General features: G+C 50.4%; 1 protein-coding gene across 1 annotated transcript in view; it reads left to right on the plus strand.

The window, feature by feature from the left end:
- Positions 1-23,268, plus strand: part of PDS5A (PDS5 cohesin associated factor A) — a 1,342,323-nt gene that overhangs the window by 637,395 nt on the left and 681,660 nt on the right. Inside the window, exon 18 of the mRNA XM_078678314.1 lies at positions 4,529-4,634. Coding sequence (XP_078534440.1) covers positions 4,529-4,634 — 106 coding nt within the window. The remainder of the gene's footprint in view (positions 1-4,528; positions 4,635-23,268) is intronic.

Consider the following 23,268-nt stretch of genomic DNA (forward strand, 5'->3'; position numbering starts at 1 on the left):
TCTGCCGGAGCACCTGCCGGATCTTGGCCATCTTCCGGGAAGGAAGGCTCAGAGACGCATGCACGGAGTCCACAATGAACCCCAAGAATACCATCCTCTGGGAGGGTACGAAGACGGACTTGTCCTGGTTGACAATGAAACCCAGACCTTGCAGCAGAGAAATCGTCGGGTTGAGTTGGAGCACCAACTTGTTGGGACATTGGGCCATTATCAGGATATCGTCCAGATAGACAATCATCCGAATGCCTCGACTCGTAAGAACTTCCACTGCCGGGCGTAGGAGTTTGGTGAAACACCAGGGAGCCGAGGAAAGCCCGAACGGAAGGGCCGTGAACTCGGAAATCTCGTCCCGCCAGAGAAACTGTAGGAACCGACGATGAGGCGGATCTATGGGGACCACCAGATAGGCATCCTTGAGGTCCAGGCGGACCATCCAGTCGTTGGCCAAAGGCACGTCCCTTATGAGGTGAATACCCTCCATCTTGAAATGGTTGTAAACCAACCAGCCGTTGAACTCCCGGAGGTTTATCACAGGTCTCTTGCCCCCATCCGTCTTTTCCACTAGGAAAATATTGCTGAGGAAGCCGGAGGGGTGTCTCGCTGATCGGCAAATGGCCCCTTTGCGTAACAACTCCGAGACCTCTTCGTCGATCAGCCGGGCATCTTCCCTGGAGAAAAGAATCGTATGTGGGGGTTCCGCTGGCAGGGGCGATCGTAAAAGTCTATACGAAAACCCCGCACAGTTGGAAGGACCCACGCGTCCCTCGTGATGGCCGCCCAGGCCTCCGGAAAACAGGCTAACCGCCCCCCTATCAGCACTCGGTCTGCAGGGATTACACTCACCGTGGGAACCACTGTTTCCTGCGTCGTTCCTGAAGCCGCCTCTTCCTCTGAAACATTGGCCTCTGGTGGGATAAAAGTTGTTATAGTTGGCCGAGGAGTTGTATTGGCCTCTGCCGGAGCCTTGCCCTTTATTGGGTTGAGTCTGACCGCCACGGCTGGTCGTGAAGCCCCTACCACGACTGGCCCCCCTGGAGAAACGCTGCTGGAACACCCTTTTGATGGTGGATTGGGCTTTGTACAGGGAGGAGAAAGTGGAAACACACTTCCCCAAGTCTTTTATGAATGGGTCGCCAAACAGGCCGCCCTGCGCCACCGCTCTCGCCTCCGACGAGGCCAGATCCCCTAACTTGGGATCTAATTTGATGAGCAGCGAGCGCCGGCATTCTGTAGAAAGCGCACAGTTGGAGTTGCCCAAGAAAATGACCGCCCTCTGAGCCCAATTAGATAACACGTCCGGGGCTATCGTAGAGCCAGACGCCTTGGCCTCCTCTGCCATATCGAGGATCTTGGTCAGGGGCCCTATGGTATCCAAAAGTTTATCCTGGCACGACCGCCAAGAACGGTCGATGCCCTTGCGAGGATCCTTCACGAATTTTGCCATAAAGGTGGCCATCTTCCCATCCAGCTCTGGAGTCATGGCCACCTTTCCCTCCAATGTAGGACGTGGACATTCTCCCCTCAGGCAACTACGTGCCTCCTTCTCTAGAGGCTTGCGGAGACGCCCCGCCACGAACTTCGCGACTTTGTCGCCCGGCGTCCAGGCGGCCGACCTCGGATGGATTATATCGTCCGGGTCAAGCATACCTGAGGCGTCCTGAGGCAACTCGGTCGCGGTACCGGACGGGTGCCAGGACCGCACCGACTCATCGTCGTCGTCGGTGTCCGCAGGGGAGAGCCCTCCCGGGGAGGAAGGGGCTGTGCCTGTGTGCACTGAAATGCTCGGGGCTGGGATCGGCGCACCCCCCCCGAGCCACCGTCCCTGCAGGCCTCCTTGGGCGCTGGCGGATTCCCTTCCAAAGTGTTCGGGGAGACTGCAGGGGGAACCAGTGGCGCAGGAGCCAGCTTCGCGCACTCCTCTACTATACGGGCCGAGAGTCAATCCTCCATAGGCCCCACAATCTCCTGCACACACCTATAGATGGATTGATCCACCGCGTCATAAAATTCATCATCCCCCAAATACTGATGGGTCTCCTCCTCCTCCACATAATACCCCTCCGCCATGCTTGCCGCTCTACTAAGCTGCGGGAAGGCAGAAGGTCACAACTGGCACTAGGGACCAGGGGGTATGGGCTAACCGAAGGCTAGCAAAGGTTTAGGTCACTGGAGAGCCAGGGAATATGGAGGCAGCACTCCTCCCACAGTGCGCAGACCCTCTTAGTGAAGACCGGGTCGAAGCCGCCCCCCTGCGCGCTTCGGTAAAATATACGCTGGCTAGCGGACCAACTGCTAATAGTGCTGGAAAAATACAGCCCGAAGGCGTAAACTGTGGTAATCCGCTAGTACAGACCCGTTAAGGGCGTAAATCAGAGATGGGGCAATACAACTGAACAGGGCGTCAAGGTGAGGCGGCAGACGAAGGCTCCGGCGTGGCTCCTCTCCTCAGCGCGGCCCCCATCTGACAGGAACCGCGCCGAGGAGAACGAGACCCGACGGCTCCCTCTAGCAGCGAGGAAACAACGCCCCAACTCTCGGGGACAGTCACGTCAGGGGCGAAACGTCCCCGCGACAAGAAATAAGGGCTCTGAAAGATAAAAACGTAGCCGCAAATATCAACAAAGAGCCCCTAAGCCAATCTACAAATATACAGTGCTTAGACCCCAAAACACCCCCCACAGTTACAAAAAACGAGTGAGAGCATAGGAAAAGCACTTAACTGGCTGCGAAGCAGCGAAGGAAGAGAGCACAAGATGGATGCCCTACCTTAAGGCGTGTGGACACTATCGAAGGATTATGAACATGGACTGATGGGATATTTAGTTCCCTAGTGTGTTTCAATTTTTTTCTGATATTCTCATTAGCCCGATGTTGGGTATATTGTGATATTTTTTCCATGTTTATTGCTTTTCTGGCTGCTATGCGGTTACTATTGAATAAACAGCCAAGAGAGAAAAGCATAATCTGAAGCTTCCGGTCCTGACATAGAATCAAGAAATCTATTAAGGATTTAGTCAGCTCCGTACCTTGGTAATAGAATGTAGGAGGTCTTGTATCTCTCTCTCAGGACTCGATCTGCCAGCAACCCGCAAGGGTGACTGGAAACACCGGAGCTGGATTTTCTCGGCTGGAGAAAAAGACAGCGTCTTTCTCAGTGCGTCAAAAGGGAGGGGCGGCTTCCTTCGGCTCTCGCATCAGCTGGGCTTCCGGGCAAGTAGATAGCCGCTCTGCTCCAAACCACCGTGTGTTTGCTTAAGGCAACGTTGGTATATTTATACCTCAAAGGTGCTGGGTTTGACGTAAGGTTGGACATAAGACGTCACTAAGAACTAACAGTTCTTTCTGGACTCTAGGAGTTCTTGTGCAAATCAATTTCCCGGGCTGCTGGAGGCTTGGTTTGTTTAAAGAACGCGTTGTACTTTCTAGTAGTCTAGGGGAGTAGCCTTGCCGTATTTGGACTGCATGGGCTATTACTAAATATGGATATGATTCTTATGCCTTTATAAGGATATTATTTATTATAACCACATAAGGGCATAAATCGGGAATATCGAATTAGGGTCCTAGATAGAAACACAACACTGGGTTACAAAAGTAACGCAATCGTATTTTACCTGTAACCTGAATTTCCTCCCATTGAATAACATTGTGAGAATCACCTCGAAAAGTTTCTAAGTGTGCACTTTTAAAACAGCTTGATATTCAGGAAAAATCATCACTGTAACTAAAACGTTTTTGCTAACCTGGTTTCAGCTTGGACCCCAGGACTGAATCCAAGATCTAGTCCTGGAATTACCAAAGTAATCCATAAAGTAATCAACTGTAATTTCATATAAAAACCCATTGAGCTCAATGCTAGTGTGTTTCAGAACTGTGTTGCTTATTAGATAACCTGTGATTGTGTGTACAAACTTGTTGCTCATCTTCAAAGTATTTACAGGAGAGTACTCGTAACGTGAAAAGTATATTTTTATAAATAAAACAACCATATGTTTGGATATACAAACAATTGGCCTGGAGTTCAGTCCTTGAGTGTGTGAAACCTTTTGCTGACTGAGTGGGTGCAACAAATGCTTTACACTGTCCTCTGGTACTGCCTTACTGCTCGACCAAGCTACCACTTTGGAGAGTAAGGTCAGTTCTGACTTTAACCTCTGTTATACCTCTGGGGCTGGTGGACTCTATACACACTGTACTTCCTTCTAGTCCAGTATATATATTGCCACTTTCTCACATGATCTTTGCAACGTTGCTGTGTTGTCGCTGCAAACTTCTAAAAGTCAGATTTTAGAAGTTACTTTGAAAAATCTGTTTTTTCCTGAAGTGGCCTGCCAGTCAAAAACTGCACACACATTACTTAGGTTAATTGTCATTTTATTCAGTGTATACACAAAAGACTGAGTTTATTCATTATGAAACCTTGAATGTCATGAAAGGCTTTAGAGGGAGATTTTTAGCATTTCTGTGCTTTTTTCATCATGGTTAAGTATTCCGTTTGATTGTGATTTTTCCTCTGTCTGTTTTACAGTGCTCTTGTAAAGCTGATGAATAGATCTATAGAAGGAACAGCTGATGATGAAGAAGAAGGTGTAAGTCCAGACACTGCTATTCGTTCTGGTCTTGAACTCCTAAAGGTAATGTGCACAATTCTGCATTGCCAATTTTACTTCTTTTGAAAACAATAATTCAATTTGACTTAAGATTGTTCCTTGTTGAAGTTGTATGACATTCTTACACCTAATGCCTGGGTTCTGAATTGCTCCAAATGTTTGTTTGAGAAGGAAACTATCCTTGAGGAACGATGTTTGGAGGGATAATTTGTCTCTAGCATTATTTAAAATTCCCCAGCGCTCTTTGAGTGCTTCTTAGATTCATTTTTTGACTGTTGTGCCCCATACTATCAAAAGTATTTTTTTTTGCAGAGTTTTATATAGCGCGAACTAGACCCGAATCAGGTATCAGAGTGCTTTACATATTTTTCCAGTTAAGTTACATTTGACGTTTCCAGTTACTTTCATTTTTATTTTTTAGGCACGGGGAGATTAAGTGATTTGCCCAGAATCACAGGAGGTTTTGGCGTCGTTACCGAGACTCGAACCCAGATCCCCAGGTCTGAGGTCGAGCGCCCTAGCCGTTAGGCCAACTCCTCTCCCTCTTGTTGATTTTGCAGTGGTATAAGGAAGTTCATGGTGACATGAACTACATAGGAAACATTGAAATCATGGTTGAACATGGATGTGGGACTCAAGCTGAGAAAATGGATTTAAATGTGTGTCACTTTGGCCAAAGAAAATAGTACAAGGCTTCAGGCGTTGATTTTAATTATGGGAATTATTACCTCTCCATGGCATGTCAAAGTAGGTACTTAAAATGGTAAAATGAATGATGCATACAGAACATTCTGTGGTAGATTACAACTGAAAAAGCTCTAGTGCCAAAAGAAGTCTTCAGTCGCAGAAAAAAAAATCCTGTGTGTGTATTCCTGTGTTGCTTTTTGAAAGACACAATTTTAGAGTATATGCACTTGGAGCTCAGAAGGCAGTAAGGTTTCAAGTATGAGATTTTTTTCAGGTTAATGTTGCATTTGTTTAGTATGATTACATAGATAAATGTTTGTTTCAATGTTACAAAACAACATCAAACCTCCAACCCACACCTTTGCTCTGATTGCATATGCCATCCATCTTCTAATGTCTCCTCATTTTCATCTGTAACTTCTCTCTGATACTGCAACTGTACCCAAGTATCTCTGACTCAGATACGTCTCAAAAGAGCCCCAGTTGTTTCTAGGACCTGTCTGAGGGACCCCTTTCAGAAGTTCATCCTTGCGTTCGTAATTTGTGAGCCTAAGCAGCCAGTCATTCAAGCCCAGCCCACCTTTCCTGCCACAGCAGAGAGCAGTGTTGCTCTTTACCGTCCGAAAGGCAAGCATAAAGAGCAGTCCTCCTAGAATTCTTAGGGATTTCATGCGTGTCCCTTGTGACCATTACAACTGAAGTCCTAGTGATCAATATTCCCAGCATCCCTTTAGCAACCATGCCTAATCGAAGCAAAGACCTCCACATTCCATCTGGCAGAGCTCCCCCTGATGTCATCCTGCAGAATGCTCAGTGCTGCTTTCAGAGTTCCTATCAGCTTTCTCTCTGTCCTCATACTTATGGCTATCTCTAAGGCCCCAAATGTGAATTTATAAAATAATTTTTGATCCTGAAGAAAATTAACATCTCTACCACATTCCACACCTCACTGCGCCCCTCTCTTATACTAAATTGATTTGTGGTAACACTGTTAGCTTGTGATTGCCAGGATCAAACATAACTGGTAGACCTAAGGATGTTTTTTTCCTCAAACTGCAGCTATTCGCCTTAACATCCAGTTTATCAATCTCCGTGTTCATCTTACCATGCCCCAGCTATTGTTTTCCATGCTTCCTCTTTGATCTTCCTCTCTCTGCTGCTAGTGCTGGAACGTCCCTTTCCCGGGAGAGTCATGCACTCTATCTGGATACTTTAATATGTGAAGTATATTGCGCAATGAGACCAGGACTACTTGACCAGACAACAAGCCTTGAAGAAATCACTTGTGTGACGAAACACGTGTCAGCTGCTCTTCAAATTCAATACAAGCTGCATTGCAACACTGGCTCCTGACATTTGATTGGTGGGGTGGAGATATCATGGTTTTTTTTTTACAATTATTTTTATTGTTGACTTCTTCAAAGGTTAAATGTACATATCAGATTTTGAGATATTCGGGGGGCGCTAGGTGGCGCACGACCATGATGGCCGCACGCCTGTGAGGCTCCAGCCCTACCGAGCCAAAAATCATTCAATATGTCTATCCTGTATTAATATTCTGCACCTTTACCTGCTCTGCGCGATTCCTGAGTCTGTGCTGCCTCTGGGGATGCCACCTTTGCCATCCTGGCCTGGCGTGTGACGGAGTACTGCCTGCGGCGGTGAAGAGCGGAAAGTGCTGGGCTGCGTCTGAGGCTCTGTGGCGGCCTGTGCGGACTAGGAGAGGCCGCGGCTCTGTGGGCCCGACACCTGAGCTGCGGAATCCTGTGGCGGGAGAGCGTGGTGGCCGCGGAGTGCGGTGGGCGCTGTCACCGTGACAGCGGGCTGCTCCCTGGTTGTTGCGGCTTGTGAGTTGCGGCGGACCCTGCTGACCGGCTGAGGGGAGGCGCTTGTGACACGGGGGGCGCCGACACCTGCCCGGCTGCGGAGGCGCGGCTGGAGACTGTCCGCGGAGGCCTGAAGGTACGCGCCGCACTTTGCATCCTGCTACCCCCTCCTGAGTTGAATCGCTGCCGAGATTGGACTGCTTCACATCCTGTGGGCCTCTCTTGAGCGATCCGGACTATTTTGTCTGACTTTGACCGCTGCGGGGACGCCCGCCATTTTGCAACCCTTGGCGAGGCCGGATTCGTCATGGGGCACCACACGCTGCCTGAAGAAGTAGTGATACCCGCTGCTCCCTCCCTCCATCCCCCCAGGCCCACACTGCTGCTCAGCGTTCCATCTTACATCTGGCCTGATCTCCTGGAGACTACCATACTCCCAGTTGCGAAGGACTTGCGGTGGGACCACGCAAAACGTTAGTGGCAAGAAAGGTGGAGGACACTGCCATTGGCTCTCTAGGGCCTTGTATCCACGTTATTGCTGCTGCTGGGTTCGTCGCTGCCGGGGTTGTGACACGGCCTTTCCCCCTTCCATTGATGCCTCGTGGATGCCTGTTACTAACGACCCTGCATAACGGTCCACTGCCCTGCTTGGGCGGATTATCTGCTGCTGGGGACGCGACGGCTGTTGAGTGCCTCCTCTTAAGCACAGACGCTGCCTGCCCTGCCACTCCCGCAACTAGTGGCGCGTTGGTGGCCTCTTACCTCCTGTTGAGATATAGGCAACAGATCCCCTCAACGGCCTCTACCATTTTCCTGGATACCTTGCGCCATGGGGCGTACTGATGCCGAGCAAGCCAAGCTCCCATTTGAGGCGTGTAAAACGCCCAGTCGCGCACTGCTGAACATCAAGACTCTGACGCTGCTGATGCGCCTGATGAGGACTGGAAGACCATATTATTGGGCATGCAGCAGAGCCTCACATCGATCGACGCTAAGATAGACTCAATGAACACAGTATGGACTTTGTAGTTGCCAAACTAGGCCAGCATGAAAGTCGTCTGAAGGAAGATGAAACCAGAATTTCGGACCTGGAAGATGGCGCGGCGGCAAGAGAGACGCACATGTCGCAAATGGATAAATTGCTGAAAGTGATTGCCGACAAAAACGAGGATTTAGAGGCACGTTCCCAGAGGAACAACGTCCGAATCTTGGGTCTGGTGGAATCCACGCAGACGGGTCGTATGGAGGATTTTATTGAACGCCTGGTCATTGACTTCTTTGGAAGAGACTTTCTCAGTGCATCTCACGGTGGAGAGGGTGCATAGATCCTTGGCAGCACTCCCGAAGCCAGGTGCACTGCCGTGACCTGTGATTGCCCGCTTTCTTAATTACCGGGATAGAGACACGCTCCTACGCCTTGCTCGAGAAAAAGAGCAGGTCCGCTATGAAAACACGACTCTATCTTTTTTCCCAGACTTTACTCAAACGGTACAGGATGCTAGGCAGAAGTTCACCACTGTCAAAAATAAACTACATGCACAACACATTCCCTATGCAATGCTGTACCCAGCCAAACTGAAGATCACGCACCATGGCTCGCAACACTATTTCTTGAAACGCAGCAAGTTGAAGACTATCTTCGACGTCACCGGCGTTCGGCCACTGCGGAGTCGGAAGTTAGGAAACGGTCCAGATCCCCGTCGCCCAGGCCGGGTCCAACCTGAACTGCACATCTAACGCTGGCTGCAGAGGGACTTTAATGCTGTGGACCTGCTCATGCTATCAGGAACTGTGCTGGTGATGTATATGTGGTTTTACATTTTGGACATCTGTTTGGCTCCGCGACTTGCCTCCGTCCCACGGTCACTGCCCCCTAGATGGTGAGGTTGTTGTGAGTGAAAGCATGGAGGGAAGTGGGCGGGTCGTGAGCCCCTAGCGAGACCCCGTGAGGGCAAGCCCCCTGTAGCTCCCTTAAGGGGAGTACTGCTAATTGTATTATGTTGGTTTTTGTGGGTGGGAGAGGGTTTGTACCCGGCAGGTTGGTGAAGCTGGTGTGGGTGGTGGGAGGTTGTTTGAGTTTGACTACACAGCGAACTGTCCAGTTTTTCGAAGGCAATGCTACATGGACTCAGGATGCTTATTTCATGTGTTTAAATGGCTGACGGGACATTAATAGCATTGTTGTAGCTTCCTGGAATATTAGAGGTCTCAATGATCCTAGGAAGAAGCGGCAGATCCTAGGTTATCTAGATAGACATCGCTTTATGGTTGCCAATTTGCAAGAGGCACACCTGGGCCCTGGTGCAGTCCCCCACTTTGCTTCACGGTGGGCTTCACACCGCAGCTTTGCATCATATTCCACATATTCCCGTGGTGTGGCTATCTTGGTAAAGAAGGGGGTTGCTTTTTACCCTGGTGGGTCGGAGGCTGATCCGGAAGGTCGATACTGCCTACTCTGGGGCAGGTTTTACTCTCATGATGTCCTATTCGCTAATTACTACGGCCCTAATACGGATGACCCACAAGTCCTTCTCTGCCTATGGGGTAGGATACATGAGACAGGGGTTCCTTACATTATCTGGGGCGGGGATTTCAACACTGTTATGTATCCCCACATGGACCATTCCTGCGACTCCCCTACCCATTACACGACCACTCAGCGGACACTGAGGGATATTATAGCAGAGAATTGCTTATTAGACTCTTGGAGACACTTACATCCCACACAGCGAGAGGGCACGCACTTTTCAGCATTTCACTCCTCCTGGGCCAGATTAGATTACCTGTTTATATCCACTGGGATGGCTCACTGGTTGGGAAGGGCGACCTACTTAGCTCGAACGCATTCAGATCATTCCCCAGTTGTTATCGAACTGCATGCTCCCCTCAATCACTCCCCATATAATAATTGGCGCCTTAATCCCCTATATTTGCAAGATGCAGCGTTCCGAACAGAGTTGGAGCAGGACATACAGGATTTTTTCGATCGCAACCTTGACTCTTCCAAGTATCACAATAGTTTGGGAGGCGTTTAAAGTAACAGCCCGTGGCTGGTGCATCTCTAAGGGTGGAGGTATTCTTAAGTCCATACGCACTAGCTTGTCCACACTGGAGAAGGAGCTCAAGCATTTGGAGGGGGAGTTGGCCTCGGCCACTGCTGGGAACGACCTCAGAGCTACTCCTCGCAAAAAACTCACGGAGTATGAGGATTTATCTGACAGGGAATGTAGGTTTCGGGGAAGCAGCTTGTAGCAAGAGTTTATGGAGAGGGGGATCGCCCCTGGAAAGCCCTGGCGGCCACGATCAGGCCACCGAGATTCTCTGATTACGTAACCGAACTGCAGGATGATCAAGGGGACATACATAGAAATCTTCCTGACCAATTGCGCACATTTAGAGATTACTACAGTAGCTTATACTCCTCCCATAGAGGTACCCCACTTGATCTACCATCCTACTTCGAAGACACAGCCCTCGCCTGGTTGGGAGATACCCAGCGGAAGTTCCTCAACCTCGATCTTGAACTGGACAAGATAACGGACTCCATAATGCAAATGAAATCTGGCCGGGCCCCCGGGTCTAATGGGTTACCCATCGAATTTTACAAAACATACGTGTCCATTTTGGTCCCCATCTTGAGGGACGTCTTCTATTCTCCGTTGGAGGAAGGCAGTTTGCCTCTAACAATGCGGGAAGCACTCATCACCTCCTTATTAAAACTGGGGAAACCCTCCCATAGCTTTGATTCCTACCGACCCCTCTCCCTTCTAAACTGTGATACCAAAATACTAGCTAAAGTTCTGGCAACCCGACTTAACCTTTTAATGCAGCGCCTGGCACTCCCTGATCAGGCGAGCTTGATACCGAACAGGGCGACATCGCATAATCTCCGTACCCTGGCTGCGGTATTACAGGATATTGACCCTAGGTGCTCAGCGGTTGCGGTATTTCTCGACGCTACCAAAGCGTTTGACTCCCTAGAGTGGGACTACCTCCTGGGAACCCTGATATACATAGGTATGCCCGACACTTTCCTCCAGTGGATTGAACAGCTGTATACCCGACCAGTGGCCTCTGTTCTCCTGAATGGGGCCAAGTCCTCCCCCTTCACCATCTTCAGAGGCACCCGGCAGTGGTGCCCCCCCTTGTCCTTTATACTCTTCGCCCTGGCCATTGAGCCTTTAGCTGCTAAGCTCCGTCAACACCATAATTCTAGAGCGTTAATCTACTTGGCTAGGCAGCTGCTTATATCCCTTTATGCGGACAACATGACGCTGTATATACACAAACCCCAAGACAATCTCAACCCTGTCCTTCGGGAAATTACTAAAATTGGAGCCATATCGGGTGTGCAAATTAACTGGTCCAAATCGGCGGTCTTTCCGCTCACGAATAATACTCCTAAGCACCATCTGGACTATCCCTTGGTCTGGGAGGATGAGGAAGTAAAATACTTAGGTATTCGCGTTACTAGAGATCGTGATGCGCTCATGCGGCTCAATTATGGCACAGCAGTGGACAAAATTATGGACTCTATTACCAAATGGCTGCGCCTTCCACTATCCATGGCTGGCAGGATCTCGCTAATTAAAATGGTCTTACTGCCCAAATTATTGTATCTCTACATCAACATCCCCTATCACCCTGGACCTTTCTTTTTTAAAACGCTTAACTCACAGCTGACAAGGCTGATATGGGGCGGGAAACAGGCGAGACTCGCGCGGACTACTCTGATGTTACCGTATGGTCAGGGAGGGTATGATGTCCCAAATTTCGAGTTGTATTATTATTGCGCACAGGCCCACTTTGCACTATATTGGTTTCATCCACCACCCTTCATGCCCCACCTGGCAGTAGATGAATGTGGGAGGGCAATTTCGGTCTAAGGAACAGTTCTTTGAGACTTGCGAACCGACTGTTTTTATTTTTCTTTGAATATGTTTATTGCATTTTGTCATTGTACAACATTACACATATGCAGTCATAGCGAATAAAAGGCGCTGTTACATAAGGTATTGAGTCCCAGGGGACGCCCTTGCGGATAGCAGCACTTCAGAACCCTACAGCGGCACTGTGAGAACTACAGCGGCATTTTTAGGACCCAGCCTACCTCTCGCCGCACCCGCTCCGCGGGTGCCGCATCGTTTGCCTGGACACCGGGGAACAGACAGGGGAGTCTGCAGCAGGTCTACCGGGTGAGTGCGGTCAGCGGGGCTGCGAGCGTGCAGGGGACTCCATTGCCCAGGAGTCCCTGCTAGACCATCTGCCAACTTCCGGTCCGCTCTCCCCGCTGCCGCCCCCCGCCTCCCTGCAGTACTTAGGACTCTTCCACTCCCCCACCTGTGGGACGCCCTTGCGGATAGCAGCACTTCAGAACCCTACAGCGGCACTGTGAGAACTACAGCGGCATTTTTAGGACCCAGCCTACCTCTCGCCGCACCCGCTCCGCGGGTGCCGCATCGTTTGCCTGGACACCGGGGAACAGACAGGGGAGTCTGCAGCAGGTCTACCGGGTGAGTGCGGTCAGCGGGGCTGCGAGCGTGCAGGGGACTCCATTGCCCAGGAGTCCCTGCTAGACCATCTGCCAACTTCCGGTCCGCTCTCCCCGCTGCCGCCCCCCGCCTCCCTGCAGTACTTAGGACTCTTCCACTCCCCCACCTGTGGGACGCCCTTGCGGATAGCAGCACTTCAGAACCCTACAGCGGCACTGTGAGAACTACAGCGGCATTTTTAGGACCCAGCCTACCTCTCGCCGCACCCGCTCCGCGGGTGCCGCACCGTTTGCCTGGACACCGGGGAACAGACAGGGGAGTCTGCAGCAGGTCTACCGGGTGAGTGCGGTCAGCGGGGCTGCGAGCGTGCAGGGGACTCCATTGCCCAGGAGTCCCTGCTAGACCATCTGCCAACTTCCGGTCCGCTCTCCCCGCTGCCGCCCCCCGCCTCCCTGCAGTACTTAGGACTCTTCCACTCCCCCACCTGTGGGACGCCCTTGCGGATAGCAGCACTTCAGAACCCTACAGCGGCACTGTGAGAACTACAGCGGCATTTTTAGGACCCAGCCTACCTCTCGCCGCACCCGCTCCGCGGGTGCCGCATCGTTTGCCTGGACACCGGGGAACAGACAGGGGAGTCTGCAGCAGGTCTACCGGGTGAGTGCGGTCAGCGGGGCTGCGAGCGTGCAGGGGACTCCATTGCCCAGGAGTCCCTGCTAGACCATCTGCCAACTTCCGGTCCGCTCTCCCCGCTGCCGCCCCCCGCCTCCCTGCAGTACTTAGGACTCTTCCACTCCCCCACCTGTGGGACGCCCTTGCGGATAGCAGCACTTCAGAACCCTACAGCGGCACTGTGAGAACTACAGCGGCATTTTTAGGACCCAGCCTACCTCTCGCCGCACCCGCTCCGCGGGTGCCGCACCGTTTGCCTGGACACCGGGGAACAGACAGGGGAGTCTGCAGCAGGTCTACCGGGTGAGTGCGGTCAGCGGGGCTGCGAGCGTGCAGGGGACTCCATTGCCCAGGAGTCCCTGCTAGACCATCTGCCAACTTCCGGTCCGCTCTCCCCGCTGCCGCCCCCCGCCTCCCTGCAGTACTTAGGACTCTTCCACTCCCCCACCTGTGGGACGCCCTTGCGGATAGCAGCACTTCAGAACCCTACAGCGGCACTGTGAGAACTACAGCGGCATTTTTAGGACCCAGCCTACCTCTCGCCGCACCCGCTCCGCGGGTGCCGCACCGTTTGCCTGGACACCGGGGAACAGACAGGGGAGTCTGCAGCAGGTCTACCGGGTGAGTGCGGTCAGCGGGGCTGCGAGCGTGCAGGGGACTCCATTGCCCAGGAGTCCCTGCTAGACCATCTGCCAACTTCCGGTCCGCTCTCCCCGCTGCCCCGCCCCCCTTTTCCAGACGGCCACTTATTTATTGCCCCAATACTCCCGCAGCGCGGGACGCAGCCCGGGCGAAGACAGGGCAAAGACTGGGCCGTTTGAGGCCGTTCGAGGTCTAAGAGGGCTGGGCTGGGCCACCCCCCCTAAATTTTATTTGTTCTTGGGTTTACTCCTGTGTGGCACATCTTACAGTTTTATTGTTGTGTGTATATTAATTTATTGACCTGTACTCTGTAATATGTGTTCACGGGGTAGTCGAAGCAAGACCCTTATGGCAGCCAGCAATTCCAACAGGTCCATAGACGATTTCCTAGTCAAAACCAATTTGGCTATTGATGAGGAAATCAGTAAAATGCAGCACAAGGTCTCTTTAGAACTTGATGCTGCACGAAGGCTGTCAGCGCATATTGCCAGCTCCAAAAAATCATCCCTGGGAAATATTGCATCTGCCCGTACCCCTGACCGTTCAACCGCTCCTCGGCCGTTATTAACAACGGTAGAGATGCATCCTGCTCCCCCCATCATTCCTCTACATTCCCCTCCAATCTCCCAACCCAACCCAGTTCATTTAAATACTGACCCTGCTCCCCTTTTTAGCATCGCAACCTCCTTTCCCATTCCCAAAGCAACCCAAGCAGCGAGTCTTTGTAGTGCTAAGAAAGCGGCAGCACACAAAAAGAAATGCCTTGCGAGAACCTTGCACGCAAGGAAAAAAGCCAGAATAGCAAGACTAAAATTCTTTAATAACAGGCGGGCAATGGGGTTTCTTGGGGCGAAGGATGTTAAACCCCAACCGTTTCCAAGTGCTCTCAATGGGGAAGCTACCATGGAAACACATAGTTCGGTGGTAGATGATGTTCTTATCATCTCTCCTAGTCAGAATAGTTCAAATATTCCGGAGGGTCGGGTGACTGGCCCGGTGTCTGGCAGGGAGGGTGATAGTGAATTTCTGCATCTAGTATGGGACACGCTTAAGCAGTTACTCTCCCCCCTAGAACTAAGGCTTTCTCGTATAGAGAATAACCTCCTTGAAATGGATAGGACCATAGTCACCCTGGCTAGCCTGAGCCTCAAGGAAATGGACGCTAAGCTTTTATGTGCAACCGAATCTACTCCCCAGCCCTTAGTTGCAGAACCCGCTCAATCTCCTTTACAACCAGCACCAATCGTTCCCGAGACTTTGTCAATATCTAAACCCATCCCAAAACCTCGTACCACCATTGCTAAAACTATTGTACCTACCCCTAGCCTTGTAGTACCCAAACCTTCTCTTCCGTATAAACCAGCACACAGGTCGAACACTGACTCCAGGGTGCCAGTCAACCACCCTTTCAGGCTGCCCTCAGTGCGCAATCCATCACGCCAGGCCAGCCGTAACAACTTTCGAGGAGGGTTTATTGACCTCCCGCCTGAAGCAGGGCCGTACGTTGTTATATTAGCCGGTGTCCCAGAGTTGGACCAACAATCCCAGGAGAACGATCTTTCGTTAAAAAATAAAGTTATTCACTGGCTGAATTCCAACAAACAGCTCCCCGACCATCAAAGAAGCAGTGTACTTATGGTTCGGAGAGTTCCTTGGATCGGCCGCACTCACAAGTCTATAGCCGGAGACTGTGTGGTGGTTTCTTTTTCTGATCCCCACACAGCCCAGCACTTATGTGCATGGCCATCCTTTGAGGCCAATTCCGCAATTGTGGTGAGGCCCCTCACTTTTTTCTACCCTCCGAGACAACAACCAGTGAGTGAGGGATCTTGGACCACCGTTAGGAATGTTAGTCGCCCAACTTATAGTTTTGTTGGTCAAAACCAACCAAACTGGTGGCAAGGGTTTTCAACCTCTAATAGGTTTGGATGCTTGGAGGAGGTGGACTGACTTGGGTGGTCTGGAGATATATCTCCCTCTAAGTTATCGCCCCATCTACGGAGCCCTCCATCCCCAAGTCCATCTCTCGTCGGCCTACCGATGCCTAACAATCCGGGCACAGCTTTAGATCCAGCACACACTCCTGTCTTGGCAATAAATGAAGTACAGAGCGTGGTACAGTTACCATGTGTACTAACTACGGATTGCCCTTTAAGAGTCATCTCTTGGAATATTGCTGGGCTACGGGGACGTCTGGAGAATGACGACTGGGCCAACTTCATTGATTTATATGATATCGTCATCTTTCAGGAAACCTGGTCAACCGTCCCATTGTATAAGTTGGGTTATTTTAATTTTTCAAAGCCCGCAATTAAGGGCCCCAAGGGTAGGGCCTCTGGTGGTCTCACTATCTGGATAAAAAATAATCTGGGTTTCCATGGTAGGGAAACACCGGTGGCGTGTGCAGATCTCTTATGTATCAGCCTGTGTAAACCCAACACCCCAGATATCATTTTAGTTGATGTCTATGCACGTGGCTGTCAGGGTGGGAAAAAACGCGACGTCCTGGACGATCTTGACCTTTTATTTAAGAACTTCGGGTCCGATCAGATCGTAATTGTAGCGGGAGACTTAAATACCTCCATTGAGCCCATCTCCTCCTTGGCAGAGGATGTGGGTTCTGAGGAGGACACTGCTTGGGCAATCCCCCCGCTTACTATTGCAAAGGGTGTTAAGGGTACTGAGGCAGCTATTCATTGGCTGGGTTTTTGTTTAGAATGGGGCCTACGGGCCGCCAATGGGCGCACACGATCCGATTGCCTTGGGTGCAACACCTTCGATAACGGCCTGTGCTCAAGCCGTATCGATTATATATTGATTAAAATTGAGTGCTGGTCCATTGTTCAAGACATGGCTATAGAGCCCCGCCCGGAGAGCGACCATAATCCCCTCTCACTTGGGATATTGGTCCCAGGCATGGGGGCACCTGTCAGGAGGACTAATATCCTAACATCTGATGTTATTCTGTGCCATAATAGGCGCCGTGTAAAATGGCCTAGAGTTCTGGAGGACCCCGTACTTATTTTAAAGATAGAGGAAGAGGTAAGGGACGTGTGGAGTAGGATGTCCTTGTTATCTTCTGCTGGTATTGCAGACCCCATAATTACCAACCTTCACGAGGAGTGTTTTTTGACCCTTAAAAACCTTCTCACGAAACCACTCAGGCCTGCTAAAACCAGAGTTTATAAAAAATGGTACAATAAGAAGTGTAGAGACGCCCACAGCAACTTATTAGCTGCTGTGAAGGCCCGGAACTCCGATGCCATAAGGATGACAAGGCAATGCTATAAGCGTACCATTCAGGCTGCTAAGCGTGAATGGGATGACTCCTATTGGCTTGATCTCTTAGGTGCATGCGACTCCCCCAGCCTAACGGATTTTTGGTTGATTATAAGGAGGAGAAAGGACCCCGCCGCCCAGGTTCCAGTAAACCATGTCTCCGCCCAATTGTGGGTGGAATTCTATTCCGCACAGTTTAATGACCCAAATATAGTGACAGTTCCTTCGTTGGAAACTACACTGACGTGCCAACCCCCACACACAGGAGACAGACTTTTATTTTTGGAATCTGACACTGCACTCGCTCTTGAGTCAGTTCAGTCGGGTAAAGCTCCTGGCATCGATGCTATTCCCGCGGACGTTTTTAAACTCAAACCTGACCTTTGGATCCCATATATAACCTTACTGGCAAATAACATAGCTGCAGGGGCCGAGATTCCTCTTTCATGGAAGGGCGCAGAAATTCTGCCAGTTTATAAGAAGGGTGACCGCTCCCTTCCCAACAACTATCGGCCCATCAGTTTGATCGATTCAGTCCAGAAGATTGTGTCGAGAATGATCCTAGCAAGAATTCTGGATTGGATCGATTCAAATAACATACTTTCCCCTATGCAGGCGGGTTTCAGGTTTGGGACGAGTACAGTCGACCAAGTTTTCCGGTTCACATTACTCTTTTGGAAAGTGGTCCTGTTGGGTGGCGGTACGTTATATGCTGCTTTCGTTGACCTTAAGTCGGCCTTCGACTTGGTGCCAAGGAAGAAGTTGTGGGAGGCCCTTAGCCGCATGGGATTTCCGCCTGAGCTCTTGATTCTAGTCCAGCGTCTACATGAGGACAACTATGCCCAGGTTAGGTGGGGTAGCCAGGGGCAGGTGACTAAGCAATTCCCTGTACAACGTGGGGTGCGTCAAGGCTGTGTCCTGGCCCCCACGTTGTTTCTCTTATTTATTAATCAGGTTACACAACACTTTATCAACACACAGTCGGATGCTCCCATGCTGGGTGGTCGAAAGTACCCCATGTTGATCTTTGCAGACGACACCCTCCTGCTTTCTAAAACTAGAGCTGGGCTTCAGGTAGCCCTGACTAGATTTTCCGAGTTTTGTAGCAAGAATGACTTGCAAATAAATGTGGACAAAACCAAATTTATGGTTTTTTGCAAGAAAACTCCCCCTAAGTGCACCGTTTTTTTAAACGGAGTCCATATCGAGCAGGTTAGGGTCATGACATATCTTGGTGTGACCCTAGATCACCAACTCAGCTGGAACCCTCAAGTGGAAACGTCCAAACTTAAATTTAATAGGTTGGCTGGTTGCTTGCTCCATGAACAGAAGAACTCCCTTACTAGGTGTGTTAGCCCTGTGTTAAAAATTTTTGAGGCGAAGGTCATCCCCGCAACCCTTTATGGAGCAGAAGTCTGGGGCCATAAGAATCTCTCCAGTCTGTCAACTGCGCAGAACAGGTTCCTACGGAATCTGGTTAGTCTCCCCCAGTCCACTCCTACTAAACCTCTACTATTGGATCTTGGTTGCAGACCAATCGACGAGATGGCCCAGTATCGGGTGGTGGCCTTTTGGCGCCGCATCTGGACCACTCCTGAGCTTGGCCTGTATACCCAAGAGTTGGAGGAGGTAAAACATATGTGGGGGGCACACAAAATACAATGGTTTTGGGTAGTTAAAAATGTATTGAATATGATGGGTCTCCCGGAGCTTTGGTCCAACCCAGGGGGGGCAACTTTTCCCTCTAAACATGAGTTTAAGGCACTTTATTGGGCTTGGAGAAAATCTATCCTTGTAAACCAATCCTTGGACGTTAACATAACTGGCTCCTTTTTAGTGTTTAAGGCTGTTCCCTCATTAGAACAGTATTGGGACTTAATCACAAGCGTATTAGATCGTAAATTATACCATCAGTTCCGAATTGGCACCTTGCCCATTAATTCTTTTACAGCAAAATGGGACATGTCTACAGGAAATAAATGCCACTGGTGTACAGACCAGGAGGAAAGTGTTGGCCACTTCTTCTTTGGTTGCCCTGCTTACCGTGCACCTAGAAGTAAGTGGCTAAGGCCGATCTGCTTGACTCTGAACAGTGGGGGATTCCGAGACGCACTCCACAAACTTCGTGTTATTAGATCAGAAACCGTAGTGGTTGGTGTTGCTAAATTTTTAAGATGGGCCTGGCTGATCCGATCCAAGAAATTGGGTATCCCTGTATGTTGAATGTCCTTTTTTAGCTGTATATAGCACCCTGTATGGTTCTTAGTGGTATTAACTTTTGTGCAAATTATCTTTGTCCCATCTGTTTTTATATACATATGTCTAAAATATCTTCTTGTTCTTAGGAATATTTTATGTATAATATATATTGCCGGAGTGTTTTTATACATTGTGTATGATTGTATTTTTGTCTTTTATGAATTTTTAATTCGAAATAAAGACTTATCGAATCGAATCGAGTCCCAGGCTTTGTGGACCATCTCACCCTCGTGGAGGTATGGTAGTAAAGAGCAAACTAAACAGGTGCACAGTGAAACAGCATGGCAAAGTTATATAGCACCAGCTTTTGTGTAATACTTTGATGTTCAGTAGTGTCAGTGCCCAAAGTTGGTGCAAAGAACTTCTGTATTGTGACTGCATATCCTAGTCTTATTCCGTATAGCGCTCAAAGTATACCATGACCGGAGAAACAGATTAGTCGTTCCTTGCGAACCGACTGTTATGGACACATTTATGTATGCCCGCCTTAGGCAAAGTGTGAGAGCTCTAACGCCTGATTTCCCGCTGGAACCAGACACATTAGCCCCACTGCATGCTCTGTTACACGCAGACAATTCGCCATGCTATATCCCTCCTCTACCAGCATGCGCGCAACACGCCTTCCCCTTGCCTGCTGTGGGCTAGGCGCACATGGGACGCAGACCTACGTATCACTCTAACAGATGAACAATGGGAGACCAGTTGTGCACAAATAGAGGCAGTGACTAGCAATAACTGGCTGCGCCTCATCAATTTTAAGTTTCTTCATCGCATATACCATACCCCGGCCATGCTACATAGGCTCCGCCTTCGCGATAGTGACGCATGTGCGCGCTGCGGCAGGGAAGGTGCAGGGTTCCTCTATTTGGCATGGGAGTGTCCTCGAGTGATGTCATACTGGACACAGACATTTCAGGGTATATCTGAAATGATCGGTAGCCCATTGACCCCATGCCCACTCATGGGCAACCTGGGGATAGTTCCAGGACCCCGGACGGCATACACTAAATTACTAGCGCTGGGACTATTACTCGCTAAACGTCAGGTGGCCTGCAGATGGGGTAGAGGCCGCGCTCCTAAGTTTAAGGATTGGATCCATACCATGACCATGTGGCAGGATTACATGCACCATTACGCAGAGATGCTCCCCATTAAATCCCGCCCCAAAGACATTTGGGGCCCACTAACCTCATACCTCCTTGCACGAGATGCAAGTCAAGAGACGGAGCGAGATGGCTAGAGTCTTGATAATTAGAGAACGCATTAAAGGTACACCTACATATACCCGGAGCTTTTGATGTATGCCTAGGTGGCAAATGAAGTAAGATAATTATGAATATGGTTGGCGGGGAGGAGGTGTGGGAGGGACAGGGTGCTGTATGGGGAATGGGTGTGATGTATTGTCTTTGAGTATAATTTTGTTTTCCGGTAAGCTACACTGTTCACTGCAGCCTGTAATCCTACTTTAGTATAACAATGCGGATGACTGGTAACATTTCGCTTTTTCTTACTCTAAAATGAGCTCAAGTGGAAGTTGGGGTATGAATAAGTTTGGTTTACACTCCTCGTTAGGATAGATTTTGTAATACTGCTACGGCTCATGCCTGTATTTGTACTATGGATGCATATTGTCTCCTTGTAATGTAACACCGTGCAAAATTTGACAAAGGTTTTTGAAACTAAAAAAAAAAAAAAAGATTTTGCGATATTCATGTGATACATTGCGAAATAGTCTTACATTAGAAACTGTAACTGAAAAATGCTTCCCTATTCTATATATTCTTCCTCGAGTGCCGGGTGTCTAGGTTCTTGGGGGTGAGGGTTTCGCATATGTTCCCTCTGTAATCGTTCCAATTACCCCAGATCTGTGCCCACAGGACAGCCATGTGACACATATACCGTCTTTTCCATTTTTTTTTTTGTAAATATCTTTTTATTGCAGCAAAATAGGTTTTACAAGCAGATCATATATACCAGTCCAACCGTTGCCCGTTATAAATATGAATCTCCAGTGTATGTATCACACAGCCATTTAGCTCACACCCTGGAGGTCGAGCGGCGCAATAATGGAGAAAGTCATGAGCTGGAAAAGACAGTATGGCTCAGCGACAACCAGTTGTCCGGAAGATGGCAGGGCTGCTTTTCGGTCCTTTCGTCCCCCCCATTTCCGCAATTCCTTAACAAACCAGCTAGTCCCTCCCCTCCATCCCTGAACAACATCCCCCCTCCCGCCCATCTCTCCCAACCCCCCTCTCCTAGTCCTACCCCCCCGCCCCTCTCCCTGCCCCGCACCCCTCCAGGCGTGCCAGAGTACCACCAGTGCGAGCTTGCATCCATCCCGACTAAACCAGACCCGAAACAGACCATCAGGAGTAATCAACAAAAACTGCCAGTCATCACGTAGGAAGTAGGGAAACAAGGGAGGGAGGCTAGGCCAACACCACCCCAGACGGCGGCGCCGCCGGAGCAGGGCTATGTGCGGGGGTGTCTTCATCATCCAGGTCCAAAAGTGTGAGGTCTAAGACCAACGTCTCCCATGCCCTGGCCCCCTCCAGAGCAGTGTCAGTGCCTGCTCGAAGCGCAGCCTGCAAACGGAGCTCCCCCTCACACCGGGCCCATTTTTTAAGCTCAGCTTTCCATCTCTCTACTGTGGAGCCCCTACTCGCCTTCCATTGGGATGTTATGGCACGTTTCGCTAAAAGTAGACCCAGGTCCAGAAACTTGCTAGTAATTTTGTTCTTTGATGTGTGTGGGAACCAATGTAGGATGCAGTGCGCCATGGTGAATTTCAAGTCCCTCTCCGTAACCTCCTTTAGGCTGTCCACTACCTCCTGCCAGAAGGAACTTAACTCTGGACAGGACCAGAACATATGCTGGAAATCAGCCAAGTCCGCCGGGCACCGCGGGCAGGCCGCCGGATGGGTCGGGAAATACTTATGCAGTTTGTCAGGAGTCAGGTAGGCCCTATGCAGGACATAAAAGTGCACCAGCTGAAACCTAGCGTTGCGCGTCCCGTTCCGGGCCCGTTCCACTATGCTAGACCACGCCTCCTCAGGGATCTCCGTCATCAGGTCAGCCTCCCATTTTGCCTTCAGAGACAGCAGTGGGGTGATAGCCTCCGAGACCATGCGCCTATACAGGCACGTAACAGCTTTGACCGTCCCCGCCATCATCACTACGTATTGGCATCCCAAAGACAGTGGCCATTCCGTCATGCCCGTTTTCCAATGCTTGCGGATTGCCGTTGTCAGTGCCGCATGAAGGAGGAAGTCCCCCCCCCCCCCGCCAGTTCAAAGCGGTCTCTCAAGAGGTCAAAAGGCAGCAGCACACCATTCTCATAAAGGTCTCCCATGGACGTCAGCCCCTGCAGTTCCCAGCTTTCCAATCGGTGCCATGAGCCCCCATGCGGGAGTGCCACGCACAGCTTGAGCGGGATCTCAGGTGCGTACGGGACTGCGATACGGCCCCTCCGGAGATATCTATTCCAACATTTCCGGGCCGTCGCAAATTCCTGGGTGAGGTGGAAATCTCCCATCGGGAGTCCCAGAACAATCCGGGATAACACCTGAACCGGTCCCGCCGGCTCCCCTGATCCGTCCTCCCCTCTCCTGGCTCTCGCGACCCATTGTGTCAGCCATTGCAGCTGAGCCGCCAGGTAGTATAGCTCGTAGTCTGGCACCGCTAGTCCTCCGTCTGCTCTAGGACGGAGCAGTGTAATGTGCGCCACCCTGCGCCTGCCCGCCCCCCACAGAAAGCCAATCACCATCGACTTCAGTCGGCGGAAGTAGCTTACCGGGATCC

This window comes from Lissotriton helveticus, chromosome 2_2, assembly GCF_964261635.1.
Source record: "Lissotriton helveticus chromosome 2_2, aLisHel1.1, whole genome shotgun sequence".
NCBI lineage: Eukaryota > Metazoa > Chordata > Amphibia > Caudata > Salamandridae > Lissotriton > Lissotriton helveticus.